An 18,648-nucleotide genomic window follows, 5' to 3' on the forward strand; every position below is an offset into this window, starting at 1 on the left:
TACTCTGCCTATAGAAGTAAACATTGAATCAATTTTTTAAAGCCTGTTCAATGAATAAACTAATTTATTTTCTTTGGGAAATGCATTTAAAATGCTTGCTCTTACCTAATATTCCAGACTTAGGAATCAAAACTTACTGACTGCATCTCTGTGCTAGTATGGGTTTAGATAGTCCCACATCGAGAATGGAGGTCTGAAGAGTTTAAAAGAAAATTAGAAATGACTACAAGTAAGAATTTTTCACAAACATTTGTGACACTTCTATAATCTAACACAAGAAATATTGAACTCTGGAGCCTTGTCATATTGTTGTCCCTATAAACCTTGGGATCAGCTTTTAAAAAATTCTTTAAAGAACCATCTTGGAAGGGGATTCCTACACAGACCCTATCATATACTGAATTCTGTTCTATAATGATAAGTATACCAAGAACACACTCTATGTTCATGCATGGCATGTCACTGTAGTAGAGATAGAGATATATAAGGCAGAGACCTTAGCCACTTAATCACTGGCTAATATCCCAGAAACATATTCTTCCTTTTTCACAGCAAGTTTCATAGCTCTGGGAAACCACAGTAACTCTCCCACACCCAACACTGTAAATTCTGGAAGTGAGACTTTGAACCACTATCATCCAGTTAAAACAGTCCTCCCAGTCTATTTCAGGACAAAATGACGTAGACAAGGACTAGAGTTGTTCTCCTGCCTGAAATATCTAAAACACAGGACAAAATATATGAAATGGTATTTTTAAAGACAATGAACAACTGGCAACAAAAGACAGCGAATACTGAAAGATGAAGAACAAACAAGGCATGTCCTAAAATTTCCCCAGCTTACCACCTGAAAAAATTTCCAAGTAGTAGTGCAGGGAGGGCTAAATTAAGTGGAGCCCAGAAGAGTATCCAATGTAATGGGTTGGAGCTATCAGTCTGAGAGGAGGACAGAATTCACAGGATAAAGAAATAGAACAAAGAAAATAGCAGAGAGAACTCTAGAGAGATGTAGACAGTTTCCTCAAGCATACAGGAGAGAAATGCTTAGCATATAGAAGTGAAGATATTACTCTGAACCAGGAAAAGAAACAAGGATTATAGGGATCGATCCATGGAACTCACACTAGGTCAGTAATGGTTCCCATTTCCTCCAGCCAGAGCAGAAAAACCTCATACGTAAAGTATCAGATAGAGTAATCAGAAGGGTTTTACTTCAATAGTACAGAAAAGTTAACTCCTGGCCAAATGCTATTCTGGACCAGTTTAACTACCAGTAAGACCTGAAGATAATACTACTTTGACATCCTGAAAAAAAATAAACTCAATTAATATCCACAGATATTCATTACCTTACAAGGTACATTTCACAGTGTTTGAAATCTAGTAAGAAACTCCAATCATATATCAGAGGAAAATACCTGAGCCCAAGAAAAGAATACCTTTAAAGGATTATGAGAATCTACCAAGCTCACAAAGGACCAGGATAACTCCAGTTCTCAACAGTCAGAATACAATACCTCACAATTTTAAGTATATTGGTTAAAGCATTATGAAGAGTCTTGCTTCAATAGTGGTGAAAAATAACCCTAATCAAAATGCTGCCCTAGTCCCATGTAACAAAGCTTAAAATCAAGACCCAGTGCTGTGGGTGTAACCCAGTGGTACAGAGCTTGTCTAGCAAGTGTGAGACTCTGGATTTAATACCTAGTACTTTAAAAACAAACAAAACCATAACAAAAACAAAAACAAAACAAAAAAAGATGATAAAAGTATTTCAAGAACAAAGTATTTTCAACTTTGTTTTCAACAACTTCAGTTAAGAACAAAGCTATATATTATATCATTTATAGGAAAACAAAAGTATCTAGCATGCAAAATATTATATTCACAATGTCTACCATCCAATAAAAATGATCATGCAAGTATGCTGCCATTAAAACATGACAGAAGTCACGGACAATACTTGCACAAATGGGGATGGCTGTATTCCAATTAAAATTTATCCATAAGGAAAAAAAATCTGGCCATATTCAGCCTAAAGACCATAGTTTCCTGACCCTAAGTTAAAGATTCATATTATAAGCACTAAAGAAACTACTAAAATAATAACCAAAATGCTATAGTTAATATTGATAAGAAAACAGCAGTGATTAAAAAAATAAAATAGTATAAAAATTATTTAAAAGGAAAAAAAAGAATATATGAGACTTAAAAGAGTATAAGTATCAACTGGTAGATTTAACCCCAAACATTTCAATGATCATATAAAATGTAACATATTTAAAATCCCAGTTAAAGATATTTCAGATTGGATTAAAAAGCCAGGACACTTTATGCTTCCTTAAAAACCACACATTAAAATATGAAGATACAAATGGGTAAAAAAATTAAAATTTGGAAAATGATATACTAAACCAATACTAACATTTTTTTAAGCACCTAGAGTACTTTGATATTAACATCAAAGTGGATTTCAAAGTAAAAAAAATGAAAAAGTAAGTCAACATAATGATAAAAGAGTCAATTCATCAAGAAGAAATAATGTTCATAAAGGTTTATGAACCTGCCAGGTGCAGTGGAGCACACCTGTAATCCCAGCAACTCAGGAGGTTGAGGCAGGAAGATTTCGAGTTCAAAGCCAGCCTCAGCAATGGTGAGGTGCAGAGGAACTCAGTGAGACCCTGTCTCTAAATGAAATACAAAATAGGGCTGGGGATGTGGCTCAGTGGTTGAGTGCCCCTGTGTTCAATTCCCAGTATGGGGGTGGGGGACAGATTTATGAACCTAGTGACAGAACTGCAGAAATAAATGAAACAAAATTTGATAGAATTTAGTAACAATATAGTAAACCAAATACCACAATTAACAAACTTGACCTAGCTGACATTTATAGAACATTCTACCACCCAATAATAGAACAAATATTCTTCTCAAAGGCACATAGAATATTTACTGAGACACTGTATTCTGAAGCATACAGTTTATTCTGAAGCATAAAGCAACTATAAATTTAAGAGAATTCAAGTCATAAAATGTTTTATGACTATGGTGTCATTAAATTAGAAATCAATATTAGCAAGATATTTAGAAAAGGAACAACTATTTGTAAAATAAATAATGTTTCTAAAAACCCAATAATTTAAGGAAATAAAGGAAAATTAAAAGTATATTGAAAAATGAGCAGGGGACTGCCACATACAAAATTGTGAGAATGACATTAAAGCAGTAATTAGAAGTAAATTTGTACCAATACCCACAATAGAAAAGATGAAAGTCTTTGAATGAATAGCTTAATATTCCATCTTAAAAAATAGAAAAAAGAGAAGCTAATGAAACACAAAGTAAGCAGTAATAAAGGCTAAAGCAGAAAAAAAATGAAATGGGGAATGGAAATACAATAGAGGAAAAAAATAAAACCAAAATCTGGTTCTTTTAGGAGAAAAATTAAATTGATAATCTCCTGACTGGACAAAAAAAGAGAAGACATTTATCAACATTAAGAATAAGAGCAGTGATACCATCAACAACTCCATAGTTATAAAATTAAAATTATAAGGGAATATTATGAGCAACTTTATGCCTATAAATTTGGTAACACTGACGGATAAATTCCTGACACAGGCTACCAAAGCTCCCTAAAAAACAAAGAATACCTTAAGTCTACATGTAAATTGAATTTTTTGTTAAACATCATTGTAAACAAAACCCCCAGGCTCGGATGGCTTCACTGGTGAATTGCATCAATCATATAAGAACCATTATCACTGAATTTACATAAACTCTTCATACACTCTTGAACAGGAAAAGAACAGGAAAAAAAAATCCTACCCAACTTATCTTATGAGGAAAGAATTACTGTGCTACCATAAATAGAAAATAATATAAGAATATTACAGACAAATATCCATCATGAAAATATATGCAAAAGTTCTTAAACTTTTAGGAAATATTTTCCAACAATATCAAAAAGTATACTGCATCATGATGAAATGGGGCTCATATACAAATGCAAGGTTGGTTCAACATCTGAAAATCAATTACTGTAATTCACCACATCAAAAAACTAAAGATGAAAAAACAAAATCAACTCAATAAAATGGAAAAAATATTTCACAAAACATAATATCCATTTAAAAACTCTTTACAAAGCAGTAAGAAAAAGAAAAACATCTAAAAATACCAATGTTTAACTTAATGGTTTATGGTGAAATTCTGCTTCCCCCTAAGATCAGAACCAAGGCAAGAATGTTTGCTCCCACCAGTCCTATTAGACTATGGTTAAAGGCAATGTAGCAAAGACAAAAGAAATAAACAATGTTCATAATCGAAAAGAAGAAGTAAAACTACTTGGTCACAGAAAAGAAATACAATGTCCTTGAAATCTATTTTTTTTTAAAAAAAGTTCTAGAAGTAACAATTATGTTGAGCTACATTAAGGTATACAAACTAAACATAAGAGGAATAAGTATTTCCATGCAATTGAAAATTAAGAAATCTGTTTTATTGATTTCTTATTGATAAAATTTATTGACTTCTTAGCATTAAAATAGGAACCACTTAGAGATAAATTTGACAAAAGATGTGTAAGCCTTATATACTGAAAAAAAGACATAACTGAGAGAAAATAAATAACTGGTAAATAAATGGAGAGAGAAATCATGTTTATGGATTGGAAGACTAAATATTGTTAAAATGTCAATTAAATGCAAAGTGACCTATAGATTCAATGTAATCCCAATCAAATCCTATCAGGTTTCTTTTAGAAAGAGAAAAGTTGATCTCAAAATTAGTATGAAAATTCAAATGAACCAGAAGAGCCAAAACAACTTTTCAAAAGAAAAACAAAGCTCAAGAATTACACTACCTTACTTCAAGATATATTATAAAGGTACAGTAGTCAAGACAGTGTGGGATTGTCATAAAGATAGATGAATCAACAGAATAGAGTATCCAGAAATAGTCCTTCCTATATATGATCCTTTGGTTTTCAAATAAAATAAAAAATAATTCAATGAAAAAAGGACAGTATTTTCCAATGATGAAGCTAGAAAAACTGGATATTCACATAAAAGACTTCAATACATACCTAAAACCATATATTAAAATGAGATTAAAATAGATCAGAAATCTAAATGTAAAACCTGAACTACAAAACCTCTATAATATATAGGAGAAAATCTTTACCTGCGATGAGGCAAATATTCCTTAAACAAGATATTATAAACACAATTTATTAATGCAAAAACTATAGTAAGACTTCATAAGAATTGCTAAGAACTTCTGTTTGTCAAGCGGTACCATTAAGATATTGAAAAGACAAACTATGAACTAGAAGAAAATCTGCAACAAACATATATGATCAAGGAATGTCATCTGAATATATAAGGAAATTTTAAAACACAGTAAGAAAAGAAACCAATTAAAATGGGGAAAAGGGTTAAACACATTTTATCAAAGAAGACTGACAGAAAATAGGTACAGGAAAAGATGCTCACATCATTTGCCATTAAGTGTGATGAAATTTATAACTACGATGAGGTACAGATTTATCAGATGTCCCAACTTATAAAAGACTGACCATACCAACGTTACTAATGATATGAAGCAACTAAAACTCTTATATGCTGCTGGTGGGAATGTAAGTATATAACCACTTTGGAAAACAGTTTGTCAATGTCTTTAAAAGCTATAATATCCACCTCCCATATGACACAGCCATTATATTCCTAGGCATTTACTCATGAGAAATGAAACGTATGTCCATACAATCACTTGTGCATGAATGTTTACAGCAGCTTTATTGGTAATATCCCAAAACTGCAACAACTCAAACATCCATCAACAGGTGAAGAGATAAACAAATCATGGCGTATCCATAAAATGGGCAATGTTACTCAGTAATAAAAATGAACTGTTGATACATACAACAATGAAGGATGAATCAAAATAATTATGATCATTTAAGCAAGACTAAAATAATATATATTGCATAATTCAATTTACATCACCTCCTAGAAGATACAAACCACATAATGACAAGAAGCAGATTCAGTAGGTTAGGGTAGGAATAAGGCATTACAAAGGCACATAAGAAAACTTTTGGAGATGATGGATATGCTACTTATTTTGATTTTAATTATAGTGTCAAAATTTATCAAATTGTATATTTAACATGTACAGTTAATTGTATGTCAATTATACTTCAATAAAGCTATATTAATGAACACATTAAAAACTAACCTGAAAGGCATTTAGGTATCTTGAGGAGCCAAAGTTCTAGGCTTGATCCTATCTACTTCAATCAGTTACTCATATGTTTTTTGTGTTTAAAAGTATAATGAGTAGTAGACCAAGATGATTTAAATGACATGCAGACAGAAAATGCCATTGACTATTACATCACTAAATGTTATGTAATGAAACAATAATTACCAATTGAATTTCTATAGGAAAATATGAGTTTTCTTAATTTTTGTTTCTATAAAACAGTAAAAATTTATACATACTCACCTCTTTGGATAATCTTGTAAAGACATCTCCTCCCCTGAGAAAATCCAATATTAAATACAGCTTCCCTTCAGTCTGAAAAGCTAATTATAAATCATAATGTAGTAACAGTATAATCTAAAAGGCTTAAAAGCTTAATATAGTTTTAAGTTAATATGTCTGTTTAGAATCTTATCCCTAAACACTATAAAGCAATTAAATATTTACTCACATGATCCATTGTTGAATAACATCTCAAAATTAAATGCATTGCTTAATCCAGTGTTAAAATAGCTATGAATTCCTTTTCAGAATATAATCAACTTTGCCTGTGGCTTTACACCTTTACACAGAAACTTCTATCACCACTGTTTCCCTGATTTTTTGTAGTGTGTTGTTCTACCAGTCTGAACTTTGCCCCCCAGCCATCTATTGAAAATCAATTAATTCCATAAAGCTCAACAAAAATGACACCTCCTTCATTAAACCTTCCATGATTTCTCCCTTTTCTTACTTTCCTATAGCATTCTTAATCCCATCCACATGAAAATTATTTGCTATTACTCTTGATACTTCATCATACTTTATGTATGCCTCTTTTATGATACTTATTTCATTTTGATTTATAATTTTTTTCATTTGCATGTCTATGTTCTCTATAGAGTATAAATTTCTTGAGGTCCGAGACGAGACTTTAATTCCATAATCACTGCATTTAGTACCATGTTTTGCATAAATAGATGCTTAATGATTAATCACATAGTGGAGAGTAAAATTCCTCAGATAATGCTATTTATATTCTATTAGGATAACAAAGAGTGAAGTAATAATGGATGCACATTTTTTTGTAGGTTTCTTAAAATACAACTGGGTAGGGCTGGGGCTGTAGCTCAGTGGTGAAGCACTTGCCTAGCATGCATGAGGCACTGGGTTCGATCCTCAGCACCACAAAAAATAAATAAATACAGATACTGTGTGTTCATCTACAACTAAATATAAAATATTTACAGGTAAATATTTTAATGTAATATTTGTCAAAATTACTCTAAGTATAAAAAAATAGCTGCTCCTAATTTTTTAAATGTAGAAAAATGACAGTGACACAGTAAACTGTATCAGTAGTTTAATTTTATCTTTTAGTTCCCCCGAGAAGCCATAATCTCATCCATAACTTAACCCTTGAGCCATGATTCAAATTCAGAAATACCTGACTCCAAAGCTCCTATTTTTTTCTATGATATTCAGTATTTTAAATGATAATTTGTTACTTCTATGTATAAAAAATAGTTCAAACAGACTAATGTAACTACATGGTCCTCTTGAACAAAACCAGGAAATAATTAATATTGTTATTATGAACAAATACCCAAATATTTTACATAAATTATCACAGTAGTATATTGCCTAAGATCACTGGAGGTGCAGCCTAGTATAGGAATATTTCTAGACAAGTAAGTAGAAGACAATAGCTTGTTACTTTGGACAAATTAATGAACATAGACAATAAAACAAATAAAACTAAAAGTTAGATGTTTATACTCATTTCAGATAAATACATTTTACATAGTTGAATACATTAATATGCTTGAAGTATTTGTTTCTTATTATTTTATTGTGTAAAAGGGAATCTTCATTTTCTAATTCTCTAAATAATAAGGATTACATACCATAGTGCAGTTTGACAATAAATGGATGATTTACTTCCACCAGTATATCCCTCTCCATCTTTGTCCGAACTCGGTCTCGAACTAAAAATTACAGGACAGTAGACTATATTAAACTTGTTGATAATTTCAGTAATGATCTAATCAATGATTTACCAATCAAGAATATAAAAAATATATAACTTCATGGGTGCCTAAATTTACAGTGTATATATTTCTAGATAATAATGACCATATTCTCAGAACATCAACACATTCAATATATATCTAGAGATAGGTTACAGAGGCATAAATCAATATTTGCCTACTATGTATTTCTTGTGTATTAGCCTTTAATTGTGCAAATTAGTATATCATTTAAAACTGAGCTTATTGCTATTTCTATCACAGCCTAAAAGATAGTATAAAGTTTATGTGGGTGATTGTGCTTTCTTAATATGTAACACCAACACAGATATTACAGGAAAAAAAAACAAAAATCAATGAAAGAAAAGAGTATATCTTGATAAAATTAAATTAAATATGTCACATTTCTAAGCATAAAGTATTTACCCAGATATGCTATCTTTAATCACTTACTTGCTGGTTAGAAAACTTAACAATTATTAATGTTAAGAAGAAACTACATCTACTCACATTATACATGCAATATATAGCATATTTTTTAAACAAACTGTTTTTTAATAAATTTTCTAATTTTCTACCTTTTAAAGAAGCTTTTTTTAACACCTTCATTGCATAGAGCTGCCCAGCATCAGGTCCAGTCTTCTTTCTAACCAGAAACACCTAATAGGAGAATTTTTTAAAAAGTGAAATTCAAGTCATTGTTCATGTGTGTATGTGTGTGTGTATGTGTGTGTCTTTTTTTTTAAGGTTGATGGACAAGTACTATTATCACTTAGACAAGAGCAAGAAGTTCTGGTATGCTATTGCAGTCAAGTAACTATAGATTAAAAAAATAGGCTATACGTTTCAAAAAACTAGAAAAATGAAGACATACTTGGCTACCCATAAACTCACTAGCACATCTTTATCCTTGAATTTTCTCTAATGTTATAAAGATAGACCTTTCCCATAAGTATACTGTAATTTATATTTTTAGTTAATATACTCTCTCAATCTGCGTTACTGAGTAAAATCACACTATGCATAATACCACTTTAGAAATGAAAATTTTAAAAGGAGATGACACGGTAATATACTTTGAGAAGTTTGTGATGTAAGAAATTTTAAAAAAAAAGCAATGAATGACTAATTTGAGGTGGAAACCTCCTTCTAAGACCCAAGTCCATTTCCATGTCCTTAATAAAGCACAAACAAATCTTATTACCGTGAATTTAATACCTCCATTTCTATTCCCTTATTGGTCTATTCTAGAAGTTACCAGGCATTTTATTTTGTAGAAAGAAATCAGAGGCAATGCTTATCTTCTGTCTGCCACATGAAAGAATCAAGGTGGCACATTATCTCAATAAACAAGTGAATGTTAACTCTTTAATATTACTAGCAAACTTAAGTATTATACTACGTACTCAAATTAAGAATATGATTCATTAAAAGCTAGATTTTGACAAGGCTTCAGTTATGAAGAGAAATACCAAAAGATTATAATTTTATAAGAATTATTTATTATAAAATATTTATTTCCTTTTTAATTAAAAAGTAATTATTGTTCTCCATCTCAACTTGCTACACAAATCCTAATAAGTTCTAATCAAGTGTTGTTGCTTTAATTTAAAATACAACTACATAACACAAACTTATTCACCTAAAATTGCGATGGGAGAGCTGTTATAATTATTTAATTTTCATGTTTTCTTTTCCCAAAGTATAACTCAAAACCCTTAATTCCACATCATCTATGTGATAATTATATTTCAGCAAAATGGGAAGGAACCTTAATTCAAAATCTATGACATGGCATTGGCACCATTTAATAGTAATCAGTTTTCAAGTATAAATGGTAATATGATAAAAATTGGCTACTTCAGCTTACAGCTCAAAAAATTGCACAAGTGTTCTGCTTTAAGACATCTATTGTATTTCAGGATGCAGTTAAACGGTTTTATGTGTACTTCCCATTTCATCATAGAATATTAAAAATAAGAGTATTTGAAGGTTGAGTTTTCATAAAATTTAAATAAACTGTTTTAATAAATTGTTACTCTCTCATCATGGACATCCTTAAGAGTGGGGCAGTAAGGAATACAATGATTACTGGTACTATTTGGACTCCCTACATTTATTGTGCCAATGTGCCAGCAGTTGTACAATTAATATCTTAGAATTACTATAAAATTGCTTTGACCTGTGCATTCCCTGAAAGGGTCTTGGGGATGTCCAGGTATATGCAAACCTTGAGAAATAATGCTCAAGAACACAGTCCTTAGTGGAATTACAAAGAACAGAGTATACAGGGTGAGAAGAGGGAATAAGGAAGAACGGAATAGTGTAGGCTTTCACAAATACACTGTCATACACAGCAGCCATTTTTTTCCTAGCTCTTCTAACCTTCCTTAGAATCCCAATATGTCGCATAATAGAAGTCATCATTCACAAACTAAGTAACCATTTGTTCATTTCCTGATCTGCTTTTTTTCAGCACAAGACATCATATCTCTCTGTCCTTTTTCCACAAACATTGAAGTATTTCTGTGGCTCCCAACTATTGTATCTAAAACCAAATCTATCCAAACAGGAGAGAATCCTTTCCAGTTACACTAAAATAATAACAGGAAATTGCCCAGAAAGGAAATGAGTAATTCCAATATATTTTTCTGACAATCACATGGAATTTTATATTTTCCATTAAGAAGTAAGCAATTAGCATTGATACAGGTGAAATGGAAAGTCACACTTATTTAAATGCTGATTACAGAGAAAAGGCCAACTGTAGGATATTTTAAAATATAAGAATATATTTTTTAAATAATTACTTGACAGTTATTCAGTTATTTAATAGCACAAGAGTTCAATTTTTTAAAATTCAATTTAAGTCTTACAAGTTAAAGGCTTTATTATCACAAAAGTAAAAACATTCTTTTTTATAATTCATGCATGTATGATTTATATAAATATGATTTGGTATATGATGTATACATAAGTCCAATCTCATAATTTCAAACATGTTTTATGTTTGGATTTGTATATAATAATTTGTTAGATATTCTACATTTTAAACCGTGCTATTGATCATTAATAGCATAATACTATATATGCTTAGTAAGGAATTTTGTAACTTTTGTGATGATAAAGCTTGTTTTTTAAAGAATAAATTTAATTGACCTTATTAGGATTCCCTCCCATTAAGTACACTATGAAGACATTCAATATCATAAGAATTTACATGAACTAAAAATCCCATTTATTAACTTTTAAGTGCAAACTTTACAAAAAAATTAAATAAAACTCTGCAGTCTCAAAGTTTCTTGGAATTGCTCCTACCCTTATCTGATTCACAACTTTTCCAAATTCCTGAGTAGGTTCGAATGATATATAATACTGATAAGAAAGTATTCACATTTTAAGAAGGAAAAAAAATAATAATATTTCTTTGGTTTGGTTAACTGCATAAACATCACTATTCCATATTTTAGTGTTAGGAATTTAAAAAAAAAATAGCATTGTCCTTGTTGAACCAAAGTTCTTACACAAATCTGAGTGTTCTGTGAAATTAGGACTACACTGACAACTCACCATCATGTTGCTATATTGATTATGAAGATATGACTGAAAAAAGTTCAATAAGTTATACTATCATCTTTATGAAGATCCATGAGAGAAATTTTTCTAGTCTTTTTAATCTGTTTCTACCTGAAAGATATTATCAATAATCACACATTAGAATATATCAGCTTCCCAATACTGACTGCCAGAAAACGGAAGTCTTCATTTTTGGCCCATTTTTAGAAGTCTTATAGGACCTTATATCAAATATTTGTGAAAAACAAGATGAATTCTTGGCTTCATCTAATCTTTCCTGCTCTGATATTTCTGCTTCCATCTACTTTGCCACTTATTTTAAATTCCATTTTATTTAATATTCATCTATTAATGCATTAAATCCTTTCAATAAGGCTGGGACTAAAAAAATGCATATATGAATAAATATATCAAATAACAAAACAATTAATTTTAATGGTTTGAATGTTTGCCTGGTGAGATTTTTAAGTCAAATACTTATACATTTGGTATATAAAAGAAATTCATCTCTGTTCTTCTGAAATTAAAATCATAAAATAGCTAAAAATTAAAAAATAGAGAAAGAAATACTCTCAGAATCATTCAAATAAAGATATTTAGAATGCACATGCCTACTCTACAGGCCAATTTGAAAAACCACCTGTCTACCACCACTAATAGCCCTTTTTAGTTTTTCTCTCCCTGGAACCCTGCCTTATCTGCTGTCTTCAGATATCTCTTTTTACCAATTTACTGCCAAGACATAATTCATCTCATTTTGTTCTTTGTGTGGCCTGAAAATGTTTCTATATATTTCATATATTATATTCTACAGTGCAGATACATTAAGTTACTTTAAGACAACTAATGTCTCCAATATATTCACCAATACTATTCATACAAGTGTTGTGCACATACCAAGTACTCAATAAATGTCTTTCTTTAAAAATGTTCCAGAGCACTATAACTAATCACTGCTCAGTTGCCTTCCTTTTTCCCTTTGAAACTACCTCAACTAGTAAGAAATTAGTTTCTACTTAACTTTCCTCCTCCTTAAATTATGGTTGTTGCTGTTTTACTAAAGGCTGTTACTTGTTGCACATATGCAATAATCATGTCTCAGATGTTATATGTACAAAGGTCAGAAAACAGACCCACATACTATTTTTTCCAAGAAAACATGGTATCAAACACTTAATAAACAATCCTAATAATAAGTGTATGAGTAATTTTTTCCGATTTTTGCTTTCTTAAATTTTTAATTCTTTAAAGGCAGGAATTTCACATAATATCTATCAGCCAGTACCTACCCTTGTTCTACTATATATATCCAAGATCTACTTCACTTTAACAGATGATAGATGAACCAACAAATTCACATATCAACTAAAATATAAATTCTAACTTCAAGGATAGACCTAATGTACATGTAATCACCATGACACAGCAAGTTGTGTTTGTAACATCATAAACAGGGAGACAAGGAATACTATTATCCATAAAAATCTAACTACTTTGATTTAAGCACTTAAAATAAGTGCATGCTGCATTTTTTCATAAAGAAATCAGTAATCCCAGGGGATTCGAAAATCCTGACTATTACACAGAAGTATAAGAAAATAGAAATAAAAGAACAACAGAAATAAAATTAATAAAACTGGAGTTACCTATGTGTTTTTCCATTTTTATTGGTTCTTTTTAATTATATATACCATCAGGATTAATTTTGACATGGTTTATAAAGGCAGGTGTGCATATTTTGAGAAGTTTAGAAACATTTATCAAATTTATATTCATGTATATACTTTTTTACTAAATGTTTACAAGAAAAATAAATGTAGAAGGCTGAGGCTGTAGCTCAGTGGCAGAGCATTTGCCTACCATGTTTGAGGCAATGGGTTTGATCCTCAGCATTGCATAAAAATATACAAATAAAATAAAGGCATTCTCTCTGTTTACAACTATCAAAACATTAAAAAAACAGAAATGTAGAAAATTATTAATTACCTTTCCAAATGATCCCTGACCAAGAACCTTGAGCAACTCAAATTGTGCAGGATCTGCTTTCTCATAACCTTCCTTAACATGATGAATGATAGGGATTTCTTTAACAACACCTTCATCCTGTAAAATATAAATTCAAATAATACTCAAATATAGTTCTAACATCTTGTGATTATTTTTTTAGGAAAGAAATCATATAATTTCCACCTCTCTAGATCTATCACATAGTTTTACAGGCTACTGATATGCCCATTTAACTGTTTTCTAACTTAACAGATACACCACAACCATCTTCCCTCCCATATATTTTCCTGTAAATGGAAGCAAAATATAAAAATAAAATAAAATCTCTGCTTCAGTTTCCAAATAGAAAACAATAAATGAAAGTATTAACAACTAACCTTCTTAAGACCCTCACTGTAGTGTGACTTATGAGGCAGAGGAATTTTTACATAAAATCTTGTAAATTGTGAAGCATGGCAAAAAATATAAACTTCAAGAGTTACTTTCAATACTGTTTTACTATACCCATTTTAATATTTTTAATACCTTTATTTATTTAATTAATTTATCTTTCTTTATGTAGTGCTGAGAATCGAACTCAGGGCCTTGCACATGCTAAGCAAGCACTATACCGCTGAGCCACAACTCCAGTCCCCTGCCATTGGAATATTTAAGTGTACAATTAGACACATCAATGCAAAAGAAACTGGCATAAACAAAAGAAAATTTTGAGAACCCAAACAAATGTTTCCAGGCTATGGCCCTAGTATTATTAAATATTTGAATATAAATTACATGCCAGATTTTCTATCACCTGGACCAGGCAGAAAGGAAGCCACTCAGGAAATATTTGAACCCTATGATACAGGGCTCCACTCAGCTGTGATGACTACACTCAATTGAGTTTTGATTCTAATCCCTAAAGAACACATAGTTTCTAGGGGAAAAAAAACTCAGCTACTTTACTTATCACAAAATAACACATCTGGAAGGGATCTTATCCAACCCTTTTGCACAGAGTTTTTCGCATGAACAGTTAACCACAATGTCTAGAAGTTTTGAAAGTTTTCCATTATACCATATTAATTCTGGTTTGGGTGGTAAGAATGGTCTTAATCAATTTACCCTTAAATTGATTGACCAATTAATGATGGCTGTGGCCAAAGTGAACAAGGGTATGGTCCCAAATTAGACAGGCTTCATGGCAGCTTAAATAACTTTCATGTTACATAGGTAATCAAACACTCACTCTATTAAGAGAAGTGCATAAACAGAGAAATTTTAGTTTTAGGTATTAGGAACTATTAATAAATGAGTCAGGAAAAAAAATACTAATTGACTCACAAAGTATGTCAATGGATATTTCTTATACATCAAAGCAACATTTAACCAGACAGTTTTAAGTATTCAGTGATTTATAAATTTTTTCTAAAATTAAGGGCTGAGGATGTGGCTCAATGGTAGAGCATTTGCCTAAGCATGAGGCCATGGGTTCAATTTCTAGTGTTCACCAAAAGATACATAAATCTACTGAGTCTGCTTTACCATTTGAACAGGTCCTTTCTTTTGATAGTGGAGAATTTTTTTAAATGTAAAAGTACATGCTCTGCAGCTGACATCTTGAGAATGTATTAAATTATGGTGTATTTGTATGGATCTTTACAATATATACACACCCAAAACAACAATAGATTACATGTTTTATTAATATTATGAATGGTTTCACTACATATTATGCCTACATTAGTGGTCTTCAAAGTATGAAAGTTTCTGGAAGTTTCCTCCTGTGGGAAGAACATTAGAAGAGACAACAGACTTTCTTTTGCTCCTAGCTCTGCCATGCACAAACTAAGCACCTTTGACCACATCACAAACTGTACTCTACTTCAGTATTTTCAGATGACAAAGGGATCTTGTTAGATGGGTGTCTAGGCCTGGCTTCCATATTGAACACAATCTACTATTTTCATGATTAAGAAGGCACTTCAAGTACTTTGCATGTTTAAGATCATTATAATAAGCATGGATCATGATAACATCAGGTTTTTTAAGAAGTGCTCTAAGTGTGGAAACAACTATATGCTATTTAGGTTCACCAAACCTAAACAAGTCTTCCAAATAAAAATGTTTATTCAACATCTCTTCCTCCCTTTATTAAAATCCACACATGCCTATCCTTTAAAACTGCAATATGTCTTTTGATTTTCAACAGAAGTACCCTAAAAGCTCCAAACAGGAAAATGCTAGTAGATAAGAAAAAACACTCTTCCTAGCAGGCAGCTATCGTATAATAATGTTATAATGTGTTCTAGTATCTTGTCTTTCTTTCCCACTGGACTGTTAGTTTCTTCAATGCAGCTATTACCACATTCATCTCTGTACTCCTAACACTTAGTACAATACTTGTTTGATCTTATGGGAGCAGAAAGCTAAACATTTTTATAAGAACAGAGGGAAGAAAAACATACTTTTAAAAAGAAAATCAGCTCTTACCAAACATATGAAAAAAGGTAATTCTGTTCGGTAACAGAGTAATTTGTTTCACTATATTAAGCATTTCACTATAAATATTGAAATATTTTGTATACTTAAATGCATACAATAAAACAAATTATTTTAAAAGGTAAAATTAACCAATAAGAAAAATCAAAATTATTTTAAATAGTTAAAAAAATATTGGTAGATATTGTACAGAACAGTGGGTTTCATTGTAGTATATTCATATGTGCATATAACATAATTTGATCAATTTCAATCCCTAGTATTTCCCCTTGTCCTTCCCTCTTCCAGGCCCCTGACCCCTTCCTCTATCCTAATGGTCTTCTATTTTCATGAAATCTTTTTTTCCCCTTTTGTTCCCCTCTAACTTCCACATATGAGAAAAAAAATATATATATAGTGCTATCTTTCCCAGTATGGCTTAAATGAATAAAAATGGAGATCATTAAGCTAAATACTTTCTAAAAAGCAGAAATATATATATATATATCTCCAGAATTTATTTTTACTATACAAAGGAAACAGGAAAACAGGAATTTCATTCTGGATAATGGAACTCTGTGAATTTTGAATATCATTAACCTTCTGTTAAGCAATATTTATAAATTTAATAAAATAAGCATTTTCCCCTTAGAATGTGGATGATGTTAACAAACTTTTCCCATTATTCATAATTAGTACATTTATTACACTGTACTCTATTCAACACAGATGAAAGGCATAATAACCCATAACCTGTATTTTTAAATGCTGATATTAATTTAATACTTACCATTTGCCTTTTTAATAAATACATTTGTTCATAGGCAACTGAAAACTACACATTATATCACTTTAAGTAGATAGTACTTTATATTATAGTTTGTTTGTCTTTAAGTAGATAGTAGTATATAATGACCTATGTACACATAAGGATCACCTACAGAAGAAAAATGCATTTGATACACTTGTTTGGATCACAGATTGTGGTTCAGGAAAACTAGGGTAGGTAAGGCATGTGTACTTTTAAATCTCACCAGATTATTTTGATACTTGGCTAGAATTTAGGTGCTTCCAATATGGGTAGCTAAAGTTACATATATATATATATATATATATATATATACAAATATAGATATTTGTATATATATCTATATTTGCATATATATGTAACTTTATACTGAATAAAGATACAAAATACATATACAGATATATTTTATGCATGCACATATGTATATGTAAGTGTTTATAGCTACTTATTACAGAGCTGTTTTTATCATTTGTATTCCACTCTTTTTTTTTAACTGTCAAAGTAACTGATGCCCTCCTGTGTCACCATTTCCAACATTGTTTTTTCTTATTTCCTCAGTTTCCAGCCACATTCCTAACTATTGCTGAACGTGTTGCAGCATGCCCAAGTTCATTGTTTAATATTATAATTTTGTTTTATTGTCTCTGAAACTCCCCCTTCGCTCTTCTACCTCTCTACCTTTCTTCAGGTTCTGCACTATTCCAAAAGCTTAAGAGTAGCAACAATCTAGCTTTATATAAGGTAGTAGTTTACTTCTGAGTCTTCTGTTTTTCCCTAAGGGTAAATAATGCTCAAGAAAGTTCTTTATCCTTGTGTAATAAATTTGTGGTATATCATCTTATATCCCCATGTATATACTCTTTTAAATTATACATATACTCAAATAATTGACAACATTCGTTAAGCAATATTCTTTATCAGACACTGCTACACACTGGGGATACAGAGGTAAAATGCTTAGAGACAGAGGAGTCTGTCAGAACCATATCCTTAAAGAAACAAAAACTCACAAGCATGTTATGAGCTGAATCAGATCCCCTCAAAATTGACATGTTAAAGTCCTGACACCTAGTATCTTAGAGTATGACCATATTTAGGGGCCTTTAAAGAGGTAATTCAGGCAATATGATGTCATAAAGGGTGGTGCTTAAACTAATAAGACTGATATCCTTCTAAGAAGAGGAAATTAAGACACATACACACTGAAGAAAGACCATATAAAGGTACACAGTGAAAGGACAAGTTAAAGAGAGAGGCCTCAGAAAATCCAACCCTGCCAGCATCTTGATCTCAGACTTAATAGACTCCAGAATTGTGACAAAATACATTTTTGTTGATTAAGCCATTCAGTCTATAGTACTTTGTAAGAGTAACCCTAGCAAACTCATAAATGGTATCTAATCTTAGTGGATCTATGAAAATAAAGCTGCTACTAGGAAATGAAGACTCAGAAACTACCAAACAAGAGACTACACATTCTATTCACATTAAATGATAAATCTAAGGCAGGAATGACTATAA

General features: G+C 30.9%; 1 protein-coding gene across 9 annotated transcripts in view; it reads right to left on the reverse strand.

Moving 5' to 3' along the window:
- The window catches only part of Rps6ka6 (ribosomal protein S6 kinase A6), a 101,698-nt gene that overhangs the window by 44,955 nt on the left and 38,095 nt on the right, over positions 1-18,648 (reverse strand). For all 9 annotated transcript variants that reach the window (XM_077107707.1, XM_077107708.1, XM_077107703.1 and 6 more), the window contains 4 exons: positions 13,839-13,955; positions 8,855-8,936; positions 8,154-8,234; positions 6,511-6,590 (listed from right to left, as the gene is read on the reverse strand). In XM_077107707.1, the coding sequence (XP_076963822.1) occupies positions 6,511-6,590; positions 8,154-8,234; positions 8,855-8,936; positions 13,839-13,955 (360 nt within the window). The remainder of the gene's footprint in view (positions 1-6,510; positions 6,591-8,153; positions 8,235-8,854; positions 8,937-13,838; positions 13,956-18,648) is intronic.

The sequence above is a fragment of the Callospermophilus lateralis genome, chromosome X, assembly GCF_048772815.1.
Source record: "Callospermophilus lateralis isolate mCalLat2 chromosome X, mCalLat2.hap1, whole genome shotgun sequence".
Taxonomy (NCBI): domain Eukaryota; kingdom Metazoa; phylum Chordata; class Mammalia; order Rodentia; family Sciuridae; genus Callospermophilus; species Callospermophilus lateralis.